This window comes from Branchiostoma belcheri, unplaced genomic scaffold (assembly GCF_001625305.1).
Source record: "Branchiostoma belcheri isolate BF01 breed outbred unplaced genomic scaffold, Haploidv18h27 scaffold78, whole genome shotgun sequence".
Lineage (NCBI taxonomy): Eukaryota > Metazoa > Chordata > Leptocardii > Amphioxiformes > Branchiostomatidae > Branchiostoma > Branchiostoma belcheri.
The window spans coordinates 1,249,788-1,267,455 of record NW_017804442.1 but is presented as its reverse complement, the minus strand read 5'-3'; the positions used below and the strand labels follow the sequence as shown (position 1 = coordinate 1,267,455).

Below are 17,668 nucleotides of genomic sequence, written 5' to 3'. Positions count from 1 at the left end.
TACTAGTTATGTAAAGACGTAGTTACGAAAGGGTACTACTTGATAAGGGTTGCTAATGATTTATAATACTGTTTATTGTAATGTCTGTGTAAAAATGTCAGATGTTTTTATTTTCTTATTGATGTGAAATTTAAACGGGGCAGACATCTGTATGCACATGACGTCACATCTACGTCTTCACATGACGTCACAGCGACGATGGTATTTGTAAGACAACATTACGCGAAAAAACATCTATAAATAGTCTATTGCAAGCGCCAATCGGAAACTGCACGTGCAACTCGATCACATGGATATGACATCATACATAAGAAAATTTATAGTTTTGACTCTTCAAAACCAGCGTCATAGTACCATGTGCAGACGCAACTGTGAAGTCATGGATAGGCACAAGTCTTTCCATGAAAATATCGTTATATCGTTAAGGTTTAAAAGTGAAAAGTATTACACTAAGACTTTTATACTTCAATTACAATATGCAGCACTTACAAATCAATATCTTTATATAACTTATAGTATAATCCTTACATAACTAGTCTTATAACTCTAATATAAATAGTTGTATAGTCCTTGCATAAGTACCATTATTTCATAACTAGTATCTTTAGATAAAGTAATCTTATAGCACATTGTCGTGGCAGATAAACGCATGACGGCCTTGCCCTGTTAGATATTTGGACACGTTGTTATACACGATTATTATTTTGGAGTGAGACGCGAAACATCCTTCAAATTATCCTTACGAAAGCACCAGGAATAAACAGAAAAGTTAAAAATAGACCTGGGAGATGATAAGAAACTCTTCAGAGCAATCAGAGGAAGGTCACAAAATTGTTTAAAAGAACACACATCTCGTTCCTCTGCCACTCAAGTTCCAACTCGACATCCGAGAAGACAGACTGGTAAGTTGACTTGTTGCTTATCCTCACTTTCTTCTTTATATATTCTAGCCATTATGACTTTTGTTGCTTTGTTTCCTTACTGTAACTGGAACCTGGAGGATTTCACACAGGTCGATTTTTGTGCTGTAGTTTATCCGCGCCCTGCCGCAATTTTTACGCAGCAGCAAAATAGTTTTATTCTTGTCCTGTTCATCTATGGACTCTGTTTTAGGAATTGCGAAGAAAAAAATGTAGTCGTATTGCTGCACTTGAGGCAATGGATATACGAATTCTGATCCATGAAGCTTCTTTTCTACTTTTTCCACAAAGCTTAAGCTTTCTAAACCCAGGCCATCTGGTCATTCAAACTACCACTCGCAACAGCAAATTATTCAAAATTTTCACTGCTTTCTCAAAGCTAAAATGACTACGATATGTTTTAATTTCACCCTAACGATGTCACCATGTGCCTTTTACAGCTACTGACATCACCCACCAACCAACCAACCATGACTCCCTTCCTCCTGTTCTTCGTTGCCCTGGCAACCGCTTCTCCAATGAGGAGGCAGACTATGATGCTGGATGCTAACGGTGACGGCATGATCTCCAAACAGGAGGTTCTGAACGCCATCACTCTGCACGACGCTCTTGTCGCCTTGGACATTGATAGTAAGTTAATGCACGTCTCAGGGCTTGCTCACATTTGCCCTACGATCGTCGTGTGATCCCAGCCTAGTAGTGCTTTTGTCGTACAAAATTGACCTGTTTTGTTACCTAAATGTCTGTCTTATATCTGTCAACAGTTGGTTCTGTCACAGTGTGCTTAAAGTTAAAAGGTCTATTACATTTCGATTGTGCGACAAATGCGATCGTCCTGTTACATATAGACAAATGATTCATGGACGATACAAACTCTATTACAGGATAAGTATGGGGATAACTTCGGACCTTTCTCGTCACATCCATTGGATAACTTTACTTCAGTGTCACTAGAATGAACTGGTAAACTAGTAAAAAACTGACCTACTCCTAACCATGGCTGGGGGAGTTCGGCAGATTCGTTAGGCCATATATATTCGTCTTTGTGTGATAGGGGCATAGTACAAATATTAGACAGTCCGTCTGACCCATTTTGTTCCCCCAGACGACGGGTTCCTCTACCTGCCGCAGATCGTCGAACTCTTCGGTACTGGAGACATCTTTTACCAGTTGAACAACAACGGCGACGACCATCTCACCATCGGCGAGTTCCAGCATGGGCTCAACCTGGGCGAGTTCTTCGACCTCTTCGACAAGAACGGTGCGTTTTCTCTTCATCTATTGTCTTGACAGGTGACTATTCTTTTTCATTGCAAGATGTCAAACCGGAAACCGGCAGAAATCTTAATTCAATAAGGGGGTCTTTTATCGACAATTAAGATACAAACATGCTTTAGGTGGTTTAGTGTGGATAGATCTGCCTGGACGGGGTTCATTTTGCTAAGCATACTTTAGAGAGTACAAGGACATGAAACCTGTGTTTACATCCAGTTGTATAAGGGTGTGGGTCTGTACAGGACGTGTATGTTTGCTACATCCTATTGCATAAACGACTAGATGTAGTAAACATATGCTCGTAGCTCGCGATTTTTTCTAGGCAAGTTTTCAGAATTTGTCAAAACATGTTCACTTCATTTCATCCTCTTTGCTGCATGCAGCCGACGGATTCCTGGACATGTCGGAATCGTACCAGATGAACTACATCTACAACACCATCCAGAACCCCGACGCTGCCATCACCAACGCTCTCGACGCCAACGGAGACGGCAAGCTCTCCAAGCTGGAGGTTCTGGGCGCCTTCACACTGGATGAGTTCATGGTCGCCATGGACCCCAACGGTACGAACACGGCTGCTTCTATTTACATTTTATGTCTGCATCTGTATGGCAGGCTTTAGACGTAACATACCAGCTTCTGTATCTGTATCCGTATCTATATAGTCGGTATAGGTATATACACTTGGTCATCCATTCTACCAATGACATAAGTAATGGATAAACTGTGATTGGAAGTCGGCATCGTCCGCCGTCCCGGTAAGGCTTTAGGCGTAACATACCAGCTTCTGTAACTGTATCCGGGCCTGCATGGTCGGTATAGATATATACACTTGGTCATCCAATCGATCAATGACGAAAATAGTGGATAAACTGTGATTGAAAGTTGGTATCGCCCCCCGTCCCGGTTCAATAATCATTACGTTTAACAGACCCGATGAAGGAATCGCGAAGTAAATCCGGTCCGCTGTTCTCCCTGCAGGAGACGGTTTCCACACCGTACAGGAGCTGACGCCCGCCTTCGGCGCTGACACCCAGGCTATCGTGAACCTCCTGGACGCCGACATGGACGGCCAGCTGTCCTATGACGAGGTCAAGGGCGGAACCTCCCTGGAGGGAATCTTCGACATCTACGACGTCAACGGTTCGTTTTCCTACTTTGTGCTTTTAAGAATCCGCAAAGGTTAATTTCGTAGCGTCCTGGTATGTAATTGTGATGCCAAAATGACTGTTTTAAGTGAGTGAAACAAATTGTAACTGAAGAACTAGACTAGGCTAGATAAGACAATGGTGTGTCATCAATAAACATGTGTCCTACTGAATGAATAAACTTCATTCACACGTCTGGCGCCTTACAGGACCAGCCTGTATATATGTATTAGAAGTAAACATAGAATAGATGATGTAATGCTCAATTCTACAGAACAGAGGTATATTTTACAGATTAACATTATCAAACAATACTTAATATTTTCTAAATGAATACAATGCAGGGGCACATAAACAACATTGCACCACCGCATATCCAAAATGTAACAGATCTTTTTGTATTTATATGATCGCAGGTGATGGCTACCTGAGTCTTAACACTACCGAAGCCGACGGCATTCTGTACGTGTACGGCGTCATCAAGACCGACCCCAACATCGTGCAGGGCATGGGTCCGGACGCTGACGGTGACGGCTGGATCAGCCTGGCTGAGGTGGACATCGCCATGACCATGCACCAGGCTCTGGATGCCGCAGACCTTGATGGTACGTTTCGTATTTTTTGTTTGTTTTGAATAGGGTGTAAGGTGCAGGGGCACAACTTTGGAGCCTGTTAGGGAACTCAAAATCTCCTAATTCTAATTCTAATTCTAAATCAACCACGCTAACTACAACGTTAACCACGCCTTGAAACCCCGCTTTGAAGAACCTGTAAACGGTCTATAGGCGCAATTTTATAGTACGTAAGGCGAGATTGTAAGGTTTGATCCACTCCAGATGAACCTCCACCTTTTGATATGTGTGAAGCTTGAGCTGTGGCATGTGCATGGAGCTTCTAGCATAAAGTCCCGTCAGAGAGGACGTCCCTTATCGAAGCTAGGTACATAATATTTACGATTGAGTCGATTAAGCAAATACGTACAAGGACACAACTATGGGGCCTGCTAGATAACTCAGAACCTTCCGATTCTAACTTCTGATAATACAATACAGTTAATCATGTCTTTAGTGACCTCCCAAGAAACAAAACGGTTTTTTTTCTGTTTTGTTGTTAGTTTATAAACCCTAGCATCTCTCCCTGGACCTGCAGGCACATTTCTTAACATGATCTTACCAAACGTCTTCCTCATCTTGTCCGTGCAGATGACAACCACTTGGACGCTCAGGAGTTCACCATGTACGTTGGAACCCAGCTCCTTTTCAATAGGTTGGACCACAACAACGACGGGATCCTGAGCTTCGGCGAGATGCACACCCTCCGCCTGGACGACCTCTTCAACTACCATGACATCAACGGTAGGGTTTCCTCTGTTGCTTAGCCTGACTTAATCACGTTTCTAGCAGCCTTACACAGGTCAGGCCCCTAGCCTCTAGCAGTGTTTCCACTGGTTAGGCCCCTAGCCTAGCCTGGCTACATCATGTTCTAGCAGCCTCTCACTATTTAGGCCCATATCAAGCCTAGCCTATCATGACAAGTCTAGCATCCCTTCGACTGGACAGGCCCCTAGAATCCTGAGCCCCTGTTGCATCGTTCTTCATAGCGATGAAGAACCCTAAGGTCCTATATTTGTAGTTCTGTGAATGGGAATGGTTCTCAAGTTACAGGTGTATGGAAACAAGATCTCGGGGAGGAGGTCTAATTTGTTTTTTACTGTAATGGTCTAAACGATCGTTCAACAGTTCCCATGGTTTTTTTTTTCAACAAACTTAAAACAATCGCTTTTTCTTCTGATTTACTGTTTTCAGGTGACGGTTTCTTGGATGCCTCCGAATCCGATAAGATGATGTTCCTCTATGACAGGGTCATGGCCTAAAGCCATTAAACACTGCCAACTGTAAGTAGCACTCTCTTCGTCCTTTACCCGTAGTTATTAGAGAAAAACCTAATTGCCTAATTAAAATCTAGTTATTCTCTAATAACTACGGGTAATTAGTAGATATCAATTTGTGCAAACGCACGTTTGTAGCTTTGACCATTATGCACATGAAAATCATATTTTTATTTTAGTTACTTGTACCAAAGTGCAATATTATAACTTTCAAGATAATTACATTTGGGGCAATAAAATGTGATGACGTCATCCATATAGTCCATAAAATCATATTCGTAACCCTTTTGTACCCAGGTATCAATATTCAGTACAACCGCAGTTCTTTCTAAATTTCTTTGTGAGAAAACGATGAAAACTTAAAATGCCAAATTAGCCAGGGAGGACACCTTTAGGAGCAGGACTTGACACTGTTGATGTTTAGGATGTTGTAATTAGTAATGGTTTATGTACTGTGTATTTGTGTGTGTACTTTTATGTGTATCCAGGATTACCTGAAAAGCAGGCCAAAATGGCCTGAGTTGTAATTACTGTTTAAATAAATAAATTGCAATTGAAATACCCAATTTGGTAGATCATAGTAAGGACTCTGATATCCTTTTGTACAAGGAAATCAACTGGAGCTTGATCACTAAAACAGCTCTGTATGTTTCTGCATCGTAAACGTTTGTTGCTGTACAAAACGGTCTATATACTATGTAATATTTCTGAGCAGTTACTCTAATATACGAGCGTATTATACATTAACTGGCTAACTGATGCAAAACTTATAAAGAGCAACAATTCACTTGCAAATGTACGACAATACCGTGTAAATTTGTAAGGGAGGCAGGGAAAAGATCCTTATTGTCAACTTGCGACTTTAGAAGTTGTTTTTTTTCCTACAAATTACAGTTAGTACAGTTCTGTATACAAGGCCTACCAAAACACATGAGGGACATGAATAAGTAGAGCACATACGATGTTACACATTTGTCTTCTTTTAAAATACTATGTAATGTAAATGTATATGTAATTGTATGTGATGTATTGCTATGTCTTATGTACCGTCTCCTGGAAGAATAGCTGCCACCCTCGGGTGGGCAGCTAAAGGAGAGCTTTTCCTCAATAAACCTCAATATTTCGAGAACTACTGAAAAGCATCTTTGCATTTTTATTGCAGTTCACCTACCCGGCACCGGTTTCCTGACGCAGAAGCAACAATGCAAAATTCGTTTTAGTGTCGATACATTAATGCAATAAAAGAGTTGGAACTGTTAACATCAACGTTTCCTTGCTTCATTCAAATAAGTCATACAGATAAATTCACATTTCTAAATTAGCTCTTATCCTAAAACATGTCTGTTCTTACCTTTTTGCCATCACAGAAATGCGAGAATTTGAATTTACTTAATAACTAGATGTTTACGCTGTTTACAAACTAAACTATGCCTTTGTTGTGGCCTGTACGTAACATATTGGACAATAAAGGACTTATTTATTCATTCAGAAACTGTCATTGTTACTTTGTTCTTTAGAGTAGTTAAACTGACAGGTATAGCAGAGATCTTATCCAAACAAAAAACGCAGGAGCTGCCATTTGGTCTAATTTCGCTAGATGTCGCAGCTCTGCTGGATAACTTTTAACACAGGGCTCAAAATACTTGTTTCTGCATACCTGCACTGGTGGTACTGGGAAACATTCAGAATTACCTACATCGAAAACATTGAAAATTTACCTATAGACAGGCAATTTTACCGGTAACATACCTTCACTGCTCAGAATTAGAAAGTATGGATCACTAAAAACTGTTCAGAAACCATTGCCTTTATTTCTTCATCAAAATGTAGGTGGTGCCAGTCAACAAAATAAAACTCCATACACATATATAAAATCCAGTACATGTTGTTAGGTGCCGGTAGACATCAGAAATACCTACACAGCTCGAATTGTACTGTGCTAACTCGCAAATAACCAAATAACCAGTACATGGACCAGTGCAGGTTAGGTGCAGGTAGACAGCAGAAATACCTACAAAGCTCAATTTCATAGTAAGATTTCAAACCTTCTAATGGGTCTAAAAATAAGATCTTAAAAACAAACAACCAGGCCAGTCTTGTCACCCGGAGCCCCACGTGTATACGTGTATGTACTTAATAATTAACAGACAAACAGACGGACAAACGCTACTGAAAACATAACCTTCTTAGCGAAGGTTACGAGCCCAGTCACACGGAGACGCACGTGTGTGTACTTAATACTGGATGTAGTGGGGTCGTGTGGCGTAGCGGCAGAGTGCGCGACTCGGAACTTAGAGTCCCGGGTTCGAGTCCTGACATGCCACCGATCTTGTGCCCTTGGGAAAGGCACTTTACACGGCTTTCCTCACTTAGCTCATGTTAAAATGAGTATTGTAAATGTCGGAGTCAGTATTGTCCTGCAATGTATTTGTCCCCTGTGTTGGTGGCGGCTATAAGTTGAAGAAACTTATGTGTGTCGTCACCACGTACGTCTGGTAATTACATGTTGGAATAAAAAAAAAAGCTATTTAAAAATACTGGATGTGCCCGGTTAAGTGACAGGTTATCGCGTGGGCGTGAAGTATAGGGCATTGCCCTGTCACACAACCGGTCATGGTCTTTTTTTTAGACTGTTGTTGGGAATTACGTCATCTGTGTTTTCTTAATTGTTCAGACATTGAGGAAGAGAGTACAACATAAAGTAGTAGTTATAGCGCACTCAAGTAACTAAGACTTATTTTTTTAACACTACCACTTACATATAATGAGAGGATAAATTAACAAAAAGGAACCCAATATAAGGAAATACAGATAATACATAGTAAATTATGTAACACAACGTAATAAACAGCAAAGATGCTGGAAGCACATGAACAATTTCCCACCCAATGAAGAATGCAGAAAAGGTAGCACACGATGCAAAATACAACGAAAAATTGATTGTGGTTGCGTGTGGATCGGAGACGTTGCCTACAAGTCGTTAAGAGCTGCCTGTGCCAGCCGACTATGCATTTTGAAACGAAATTCAAATTCGGGAAAGTCAAATTCTGCTTGGAAGTGGTCAGAGCACTATCGAGCTGAAACTGCAGGCGACTCATACAATAGCTCCCTGGGGTCGTGTGGCGTAGCGGTAGAGTGCTCGACTCGGAACCAAGAGGTCCCGGGTTCGAAGTCCCGACATGTCACCGATCTTGTTCCCTTGGGAAAGGCAATTCACACGACTTTCCTCACTTCGCACAGTTGAAAAATGAGTATTGTATTGTATTGTTAGCCTATACCAGCTGGAAAGAGTAGAAAAAAATTGGCCAAATAGAGAGATAACATGCTGAGGGAGTTGGTCCGCGCTTGGCAAATTGTTCTCTCACGGCGGACTAACTCCCCTGGCATGTTATCTCTCTATTTGGCCTATTTCCACTCTTTCCAGCCGCCTCCTGAAGCCTGGTAGAGGCTATTGTATTGTCCCCTGTATTGGTGGTGGCATATAAGGTAATATGAGTTGAAAAAAAACTTGAGTGTGCTGTCACCACGTCTTGTGATTACATGTTGGAATAAAAAAATAGCACCGACCTTGGTCGGAGGCAAGTCGTGGGAAGGTCCCGCGTGTTTGACCGAGTGTTCATTCAGCTAGCGCGTGCCAAATCCACGTGATGTATTTCGCACCGAGGCTTATCATAATTATATTGACTTGAGGTCATCGCAGGTCATGTTGATTTTGGCACATGGCAGCATTGCCAAGGCCTAGTTACGCAACATCGCAAAATGGCAGAAGCATTCATTGCTTTGACAAGACCGCCAATGATAATACGTGACACCCATTTTAATAGCACGTCGGCAGAATGTACTGCACCTGCGCAAAACCTGTAATGTATTGTACATAGCACTTAATTCGGCAGAACGTCTCATATATGGGTGTATTTGCTCATATAAGGTTAGCATCCCGACAGTAGTTTTCAAATGTTATGTCGGAAAAGATATCGTCTGCAACAGGCAAAATTCTGATGCAACATTGACCAAAAATCCAACGAAAACCGTGGTTTTGCGCAGGCGCAGTTCGTTCTGCCGACGTTCTTATGAAACCCATTTTGATTGACATGACAATTGTTTGTACTCACGTGACTATGACGTAGTTGTTATCCGCCATGTTGGACGGTTACACCTAGTACCTGGAAGTTGTCAGGCAACGCTGAACTCGTTAAGTGATGATCTGTAATGAGATAATTTGAATTGGTTACACTGTCACATTTTTTGGACCGAAGACTTATTTTAGTGTTAGGCCATGTTGATTTGATTATATGGATGACATCCGCGCGCGCATGAATTTTCGGCCGTTTCCAAAAAAAAAAAAAGTTTTCAACCATAGTGTAAATCGTGCAAAACAGTTGCTAAATGAGCAAAAATATACCATAAGTTGCAAAGAAAACATTTAGAAACGATACCAATGTCGTAGAATGCCAAAATCAAAGGAAAAAAGACAAAAATGTAAAGAAATGAATTCGAAGAGTAGATTATTCACCATAACATATTCTGTGCCATTTGTTCAACCTTCATGACCACGTAGATTTCATAGTGAAAGCAACTTTTTTTTGCAAAACTTTTTTTTTTATTCGCACGCGCGCATCAGTTTTGGGGTTCCCAGAGGATGTCATCCATATAATCAAATCAACATGGCCTTACCATTGTCCGTCTGTATTGTTATCTGCAATGATATTTGCACTTGAAACGTTTGCTGACAATATTTTATATACATTTTATGTAATGGTTTATTACTATTTTAAATTGTTAAGTATGGCGTTTTATACTGTTCATGTGATGTCCTGATGTCAATTCAGCCTCTGACTGCCATTTAGGGGCAGTGTTGTTGTGTTTTCAATGCAAATAAACCATTGATATATAGATATAAAATTAGTTGATGCAATTACGATTTGGAACTTAATATTTAACTCATTGTCGTGGTTATGACAGATATTCTGTACGTAGGATGACGTTATTATTTAGCTTAGTTACATCTTTATCTGTTACAGTAGAAGACCATACAAATGTCCCTGTTCGTTTTTTTTTGAGTCAATAAAGAATCTCTTAATATAATGCTATTACAATGTGGAACTTATATGTGTAACTGGTATCTACCACAAGCACTTTTACAGGTCTGATTTTGATTTTTCAAACTACTATCGAAGATGAAGTCACGTAGCTTTGACGTCATGTGTAGACGAAGCTCTGACGTCATGCGATGACACACCAGTTGTGTAAACTAGTACCTTTACATAAATAGTATCTTGACGTAACTATGTTGTTTACATGAAGTTATAATTATATCGCCTCGCCCTGTCACAGTAAACACAGTACGCCCTTTGACAGGTTGAATGTATACATGTATGTTTATTGTATTGGGTATAGACCCAAGAATATCCTGCAAATTATCTTGTGAAAACAGAGACGGATTAAAAATAGGCTCAAGTGCTGGAAACAAACTGTTCAGCGCCATCAGATATAGACTAAAAATAGGCTCAGAAATGTGAGAAAACTGTACACAGAGTAATACGACAAACCGTATAAAAGAACACATATTGCATAAGTCAGAACAACTTAATTTCCCACTCGAGAAGACAGACAGGTAAGTGACTTGTTCCTTATCCTAACTTTCTTTGTATTTTACCATAAAATTTTAATATGTGTCGTATTTCATAGTTTGTCGGTTGACAGGGCAATCCTTTAGTCTAAATCTAAGTCTATGTCACAATATAATAGTGTTTGTTATTCAAAATCTTCAGAACTGTCTTGTTTCAATTTTACAAAAAATGCCGCCATGTAACTGTTTTCAGCTACTGACATCAAACCACCACCCACCCACCAACCCAACCATGACTCCCTTCCTCCTGTTCTTCGTTGCCCTGGCAACTGCTTCTCCAATGAGGAGGCAGACTATGATGCTGGATGCAGATGGCGACGGACTGATCTCCAAGCAGGAGGTCATGAACGCGATGACACTGCACGACGCTCTGGTCGCCTTGGACATTGATGGTACCTCAATATATATTTCAGGACTTGGTAACATACTCAACTGTAGCAGCGACACCTGTGCTGCAATGCAATGTGAACCAGTCAGAACTGCCCTGAGGAAGGTGACAGACGGTCACAGAAACGTCGGCTGAGTAGTAAAAGACTTGGTTGTGTAAAAATAGTCTCTTTACTCAGTGTCTTACCAACCTGATGAAACTATTCACGGAGCCGTCTTTAGTCTTTGCCAATTTGTTTTTACAGACGACGGGTTCCTCTACCTGCCGCAGATCGTCGAACTCTTCGGTAGCGGAGACATCTTTTACCAGCTGAACAACAACGGCGACGACCATCTCACCATCGGCGAGTTCCAGCACGGGCTCAACCTGGGCGAGTTCTTCGACCTCTTCGACAAGAACGGTACGTTTTCTGTTTACTTACTAGATGTGAAAAACATAAGCAAGTGGCTCGGTTTAGGACATCAATAGTTTGTGCTTATAAACCTGCATTTCTCCTCTGGTCTCTCAGTCACTGACGAAAGCTAGTGGATGCTAGCTGAAACGTCTGACCGTTTCTAAAATCATATCCAGTTGCTTGAGTAACTGCTTTTTGGCGCATCTTTTGTTCAGAGTATTTCATCCTGTTCCATTTTGCAGGTGACGGAGTCCTGGACAACACAGAATCGTACCAGATGAACTACATCTACAACACCATCCAGAACCCCGACGCTGCCATCACTAACGCTCTCGACGCCAACGGAGACGGCAAGCTCTCCAAGCTCGAGGTTCTGGGCGCCTTCACACTGGATGAAGCCATCGTCGCCATAGACATGAACGGTACGAACCCCGCTACCGTATGCCTAGTTGTATTTCTCTCTGTATAGCCGCCTTTCGGTGTAACACACCAGCTGTATAGCCGGTATAACCACCCTTCGGCATAACACACCAGCTTCTGTATCTGTATAGCCGGTATAACCAACCTTCGGGATAGCAAACCAGCTTCTGTATCTGTATAGCCGGTATAACCAACCTTCGGCATAACACACCAGCTTCTGTATCTGTATAGCCGGTATAACCAACCTTCGGGATAGCAAACCAGCTTCTGTATCTGTATAGCCGGTGTAACACACCATACCCAACACACCCTTCGGCATAACAAACCAGCTTCTGTATCTGTATACTACCGGTATAACCAACCTTCGGGGTAACACACCAGCTTCTCTATCTGTATCTGAATATTCAGTATAATGGCCTATCGTCGCACATGCTTGGTCATCCAATCGACCAATGGCATAAGCAATGGGAGAACTATGGTTGGAATTCGTTATCGATCCACGTCCGATGTAGGAATCGCTTATTAAACGCATTCCTCTCCAGAATAGACTCTGTCATTACTGTAACATGAATAGAATAGAAGATGAACAAAACTTTATTTTAGACTGTACTTTATATGCTAATGAAAGATATGCTCTTTTTAATCATATCAAAGAGAAGTTCCCATACTTTGAACACCTAAGTGCAAATGATAGATTTATATTTTTGATTCCTCTAGACAAACCCTGTATCACAAACATGATCTGTTTCCACATTTTCCATTGTACAAAAAAGCGAGAAAAAGTTGAACACTTTGTATTAGCCTAGTATAGTGCCCCTTGTATGTTCCTTGTGTATGCTTTCTACACACGTTTGTTATGTGTCTGTTAAGTCTTGACCTGTACCTCACCCGCCGTGACATGAATGTACAATAAAGGTATTTCATTTCATTTCATTTCATTAAATCCGAGTTTTTTTCACACAGGAGACGGCTTTCTGACCGCGCAGGAGATGTTTCCGGTTTATGGTAACGATTCCCAGGCTCTTTTGGACTCCCTGGACACCGATATGGACGGCCAGCTGTCCTATGACGAGGTGAAGGGCGGAACTTCACTGGACACCATCTTCGACATCTTCGACGTAGACGGTACGTTTTCGTAGCCTCCACCAGGCCTTTCTACGAGAATAGGGATCGTAGAATTCGGCAAAGAAGAGAATAAAATGGGCCGAGGGAGTCCGGCCGCGGGGAGGTAGTTTCTTTCCCTCTGCGCGGCCAGTCAAACCCCAAGGCGGCCAAACTCCCCTAGCAAATATTCTCCTATATACAGCCAGCGTATATATATAGTTAGTCTGGTAGAGACTAACGATTTCGTAAGTGATTTTGCCACAAAGCCACAAGTTGTAGTATCAGGTAATGGTGCATGATGCTAAAACACTGTTTTAAGTATCACTTTTTTCGAAAACCTTTGTTATTGATAGAAATTGAAACAAAACTATGTCAGATAAGGTTGTGGCGTACAGCAAATGTACATGTGTCCTACTTAATGGATGAAGCTTGATTCACATGTCTTGTGCCCGTATGGGATGACTAGGCACTAGACAGAAGTGAATACAAAATAGATGATGCATGAATAAAGCTACCAGAGGCATATGGAACAGATTAACATACTCAAACAAAACTTACCAAAGATATAAAATAAATACATGAGTATAAACAATTACAAATTTGGCAGATTTACTTTTGGAATCTTACGTTTTGTATCCATGTTATTTGGTTTGGTTTGGTTTCAGGGGATGGCTACCTCAGCCTTAATACGTCTGAAGTCGACGGGGTTCTTTATGTGTACAACGCGATCAAGACCAACCCCGATCTAGTCCACGGGGGTCTGGACGCTGACGGCGACGGCAAGATCAGCCTGGCTGAAGTGGAACTCGTCATGACCATGCACCAGGCTCTGGTGGCCGCAGACCAAGACGGTACTGTTCCTATTGTTTGTTTTTCATAGGAAATTCAAACTATACTGCTGGACGTAATTTCCCGACGTTTCGGGTGACATTCTTTTTATTTACTATAGAATTCTTTATTGACAAAAAAGTACAGAGACTTTTGTATGGTCTTCTACAACTTAACTAAAGATCTAACAAAGCTAAATACATGTGTGGATAACGTCATCTTACGTACAGAATATATGTATGATATATGTATGATGTAACAATAAAGGTTAACTATTCTCTAACATGTGTTCTCTAAGATCGAAACATTCTTTAATGTATTTTCCTATACTTCATGATTCACCACAAAAACAAGGCTCATGGGAACCACTCAAAATGTATCGGGTTACAGTACTGTACTGTCCACATCCAGTGAAATTATCTCAATAATTCATCCAGTAGTAGAGTTTGAAAAGTATTGTATACCTTGATGTCTATCCTTCATCAACGTATTGTTTGTTTTTTGTTCGCATAACCGATAAACCGTCTATGGGCGCAACACCTTTATAATAGTAGGTAACGCCGAACTGTAAGACTTGATCAACTCACACCGGAATGGGCCTCACCTTTTGATAAGTGTAATGCTTGAAGTGTGGCTGTCCTCTAACATGGGACGTCCTGTACATGGGACTTCCAGCATTAAGTCCACGCCCCTAATCGAAGCTAGCTATAGGTTCTATTTTCCCTTGAGTCGAGTGAGCAAAAAGTTCCTTTTCCAAGTGCCATTTGCCTTTCCTCAGAACCTTCCGATTCTAATTCAACATCAACAACGCTAACCATAAAACTGCATTACTACAGTAAAATCGATAAAATCTGTATTTGATGATGACTGAACAGTAAAACGGCGCATTACGTGTTTTGGACCCCCTAGCAGCTTTGACTGGAAATGCAGGCAAGCCTCTCTTAACGTGATCTCATCAAACGTCTTTTTTTTTAAATATATATTCCAACATCTAATCACCAGACGTGGTGACGGCACACTCAAGTTTTTCAACTTATATTAATGCCGCCACCAACACGGGACAATACAATACTCATTTTCACCTAAGCCAAGTGAGGAAAATCGTGTAAAGTGCGTCGATGAAGGTTAGACATCCAGGTAATACGATACGCCAAAAAACAGTTACTCAAGCAACTGGATATGATTTTGAAAACGTCATGTGTGTGTAAAGTGCCTTTCCCAAGGGCAAAAGATCGATGGCATGTCAGGCCTCGAATCCGGGACCTCTTGGTTCCGAGTCGACCACTCTGCCGCTACGCCAAACAAACGTCTTCTTCATCTTGTCCGTGCAGGTGACAACCACTTGAATGAGCAGGAGTTCGTCATGTACGTGGGAGACCAGCTGCTGTTCAACATCTTGGACCACAACAGTGACGGGACCCTGAGCTTCGGAGAGATGCACAACCTCGGCTTGGACACCCTCTTCAACTACCAGGACACGAACGGTAGGATATTTTTCTATTCCAACATTTCATGAGTAGACATGGTGACGGCAAACTCAAGTTATATCAACTTATTTTATGCCGCCACCAACGCAGATAGAGGACAAATACGGAACAAGACAATACTAATTTTTAACTTAGTTAAGTGAGGAAAGTCGTGTAAAGTGCCTTTCCCAAGGGCAGTGGCATGTCAGGACTCGAACCCGGCGGTGGCATGTCAGGACTCGAACCCGGGACCTCTTGGTTCCGAGTCTCTGCCGCTACGCCACACGACCCCACCAACGGTAGGATTTGTACCATGTGTGTGTATGTACTGCTATTGCTTATGCAGGTCAGGCCCCTAGCTTAGCCTGACTACATGACGCTTCTAGCAGCCCTTCCACAGGTCAGGCCCCTAGCCTGACTACATCACGTGCACACTTCTAGTAGCCCTTCCACTGGTCAGGCCCCTAGCCTGACTACATCACACTTCTAGCAGCCCTTCCACTAGTCAGGCCCCTAGCCTGACTACATCACACTTTTAGCAGCCCTTTCACTGGTCAGGGCCCTAGCCTGACTACATCACACTTCTAGCAGCCCTTCCACTGGTCAGGCCCCTAGCCTGGCTACATCACGCTTCTAGTAGCCCTTCCACTGGTCAGGCCCCTAGTCTGACTACATGACGCTTCTAGCAGCCCTTCCACTGTTCAGTCCCCTAGCCTGACTACACCACGCTTCTAGCAGCCCTTCCACTGGTGGGTCAGGCCCCTAGCCTGGCTACATCACGCTTCTAGCAGCCCTTCCACTGACCAGGCCACTAGCTTTATAGCCTGACTAGTCACTAGATCACGATTTCAACAATATTTTCACGTTGTGTTGCTTGGCTGTTTCCAGGTGACGGGTTCTTGGACGGCACTGAAGCGGACAAGATAACGTACATCTATGACATGGTCATGGCGGCCGACCAGTAACCACGACCTAACTGCCATCAATCGTAAGTATTACTCTCTTCGCCCGTTAACCAGATTGGTAGATCAAAGTAAGGATACTGAGATACTAGTATTCCTGATACAGTGACTACAACTGAAACAGACTACGGGTCATGGAAGCTCTGTGCTTTTCTGTCTCAGACACGGCTGTTGTCGTTTGCATATCTGAGCGTAATGTAACTTTTTGAGGGACAGAAAGGTATAAAAGGCAACATTCCAATTCCAATTCCAACACTACCATGAAAAATGACAATGGAAAAGACAAGAGACATGAAAATTAAATTAGTAGAAAGAACATTTTTGTCAGACTGAAAGTTGACTGTATTCTTGTCAGCAATCCTTCCTGCACAATACAGGTGGTTATTTCATGACTTTCTGAAATATCTTTGTATCTATTTTCATTCCAGCTGTAGCTCACCAACCTGACAACTGACTGTTTCCTGATGGCAGCTTCTGCAGTAGCAACAATGCAACAAGTAGAGGCTAAAATAGAAAAGTAGAGGCAAAATAAAACTTGCTAAGCACGAATTGAATAAAGTTTTTTTGAACATTTCATGTTTTCAGAATTTTTTTTCCTTCTCTTTCTTGTTGTCTCTACTACGATAGTTGAGTGGTGTAATTTAGTCCATTGGTATTTGTACTGTTAGTTTAACACTGGGCTAGGCCGGTATTGCTATCTGTAGTGTTAGGTAATGGTCTGAGTAAGTGCTTATTTAGTGTGATTGCATCACCAGTCTATAAACATTCTAATCATAACACCGGGCGCTGAGTTGCCCATGTACACACAGAACGGCCTTGGCGGCATATAAAAAAGGTGACCATTTTAAGAAAATGTATTAGGCTGTGCCACATGGATAGGCTACAGGGTTATTTTGATAAAGGCATCCTCATCAAAATATTAGGAATCATAAAGAAAGGTGAAGAAGACCCTGGGTACCAGGCTAGTATCGGCCGTTAGCCGTTTTCCTTCGGCAGCCCTTCGACCGCAATCTAAATGACGCTACGAGGGAGTTGAGCCCGGGGGCCGACCAACCCGGCCTTGTCTGTGCAGGCAAGCTGGACTCTCTATGGCCGGCCAACTCCCCCCTAACAGATTTCTACTATTTATCCAGCCTGCAAAGGAGTCTGGTGGAGACTATCTGGCACCCAGGGTAGGTGAAAAAGAGACTTATAGGAATGTCCACAAATTGCCCAAAGTGATCACAGGAAGACCTTTAGACTGTGT

At 42.0% G+C, this 17,668-nt stretch overlaps 2 protein-coding genes across 2 annotated transcripts; both read left to right on the top strand.

The window, feature by feature from the left end:
• The first annotated feature begins 661 nt into the window (after positions 1–661).
• On the top strand, positions 662–5,234 carry LOC109485751 (calmodulin-like protein 12). Its single transcript, XM_019789428.1, has 8 exons — positions 662–902; positions 1,361–1,550; positions 2,026–2,181; positions 2,579–2,758; positions 3,177–3,338; positions 3,760–3,948; positions 4,546–4,698; positions 5,149–5,234. Exons 2-8 carry the CDS (start codon positions 1,391–1,393, stop codon positions 5,214–5,216), a joined length of 1,068 nt encoding a protein of 355 aa, XP_019644987.1. The 5' UTR covers positions 662–902; positions 1,361–1,390; the 3' UTR covers positions 5,217–5,234.
• Positions 5,235–10,832: 5,598 nt separating this feature from the next.
• On the top strand, positions 10,833–16,996 carry LOC109485749 (calmodulin-like protein 12). The gene is made up of 9 exons (XM_019789425.1): positions 10,833–10,845; positions 11,054–11,252; positions 11,493–11,648; positions 11,885–12,064; positions 13,026–13,187; positions 13,832–14,017; positions 15,326–15,478; positions 16,349–16,448; positions 16,851–16,996. The coding sequence occupies exons 2-8, from the start codon at positions 11,093–11,095 to the stop codon at positions 16,423–16,425; spliced, it is 1,074 nt and encodes a 357-aa protein (XP_019644984.1). The 5' UTR covers positions 10,833–10,845; positions 11,054–11,092; the 3' UTR covers positions 16,426–16,448; positions 16,851–16,996.
• The last annotated feature ends 672 nt before the right edge of the window (positions 16,997–17,668 follow it).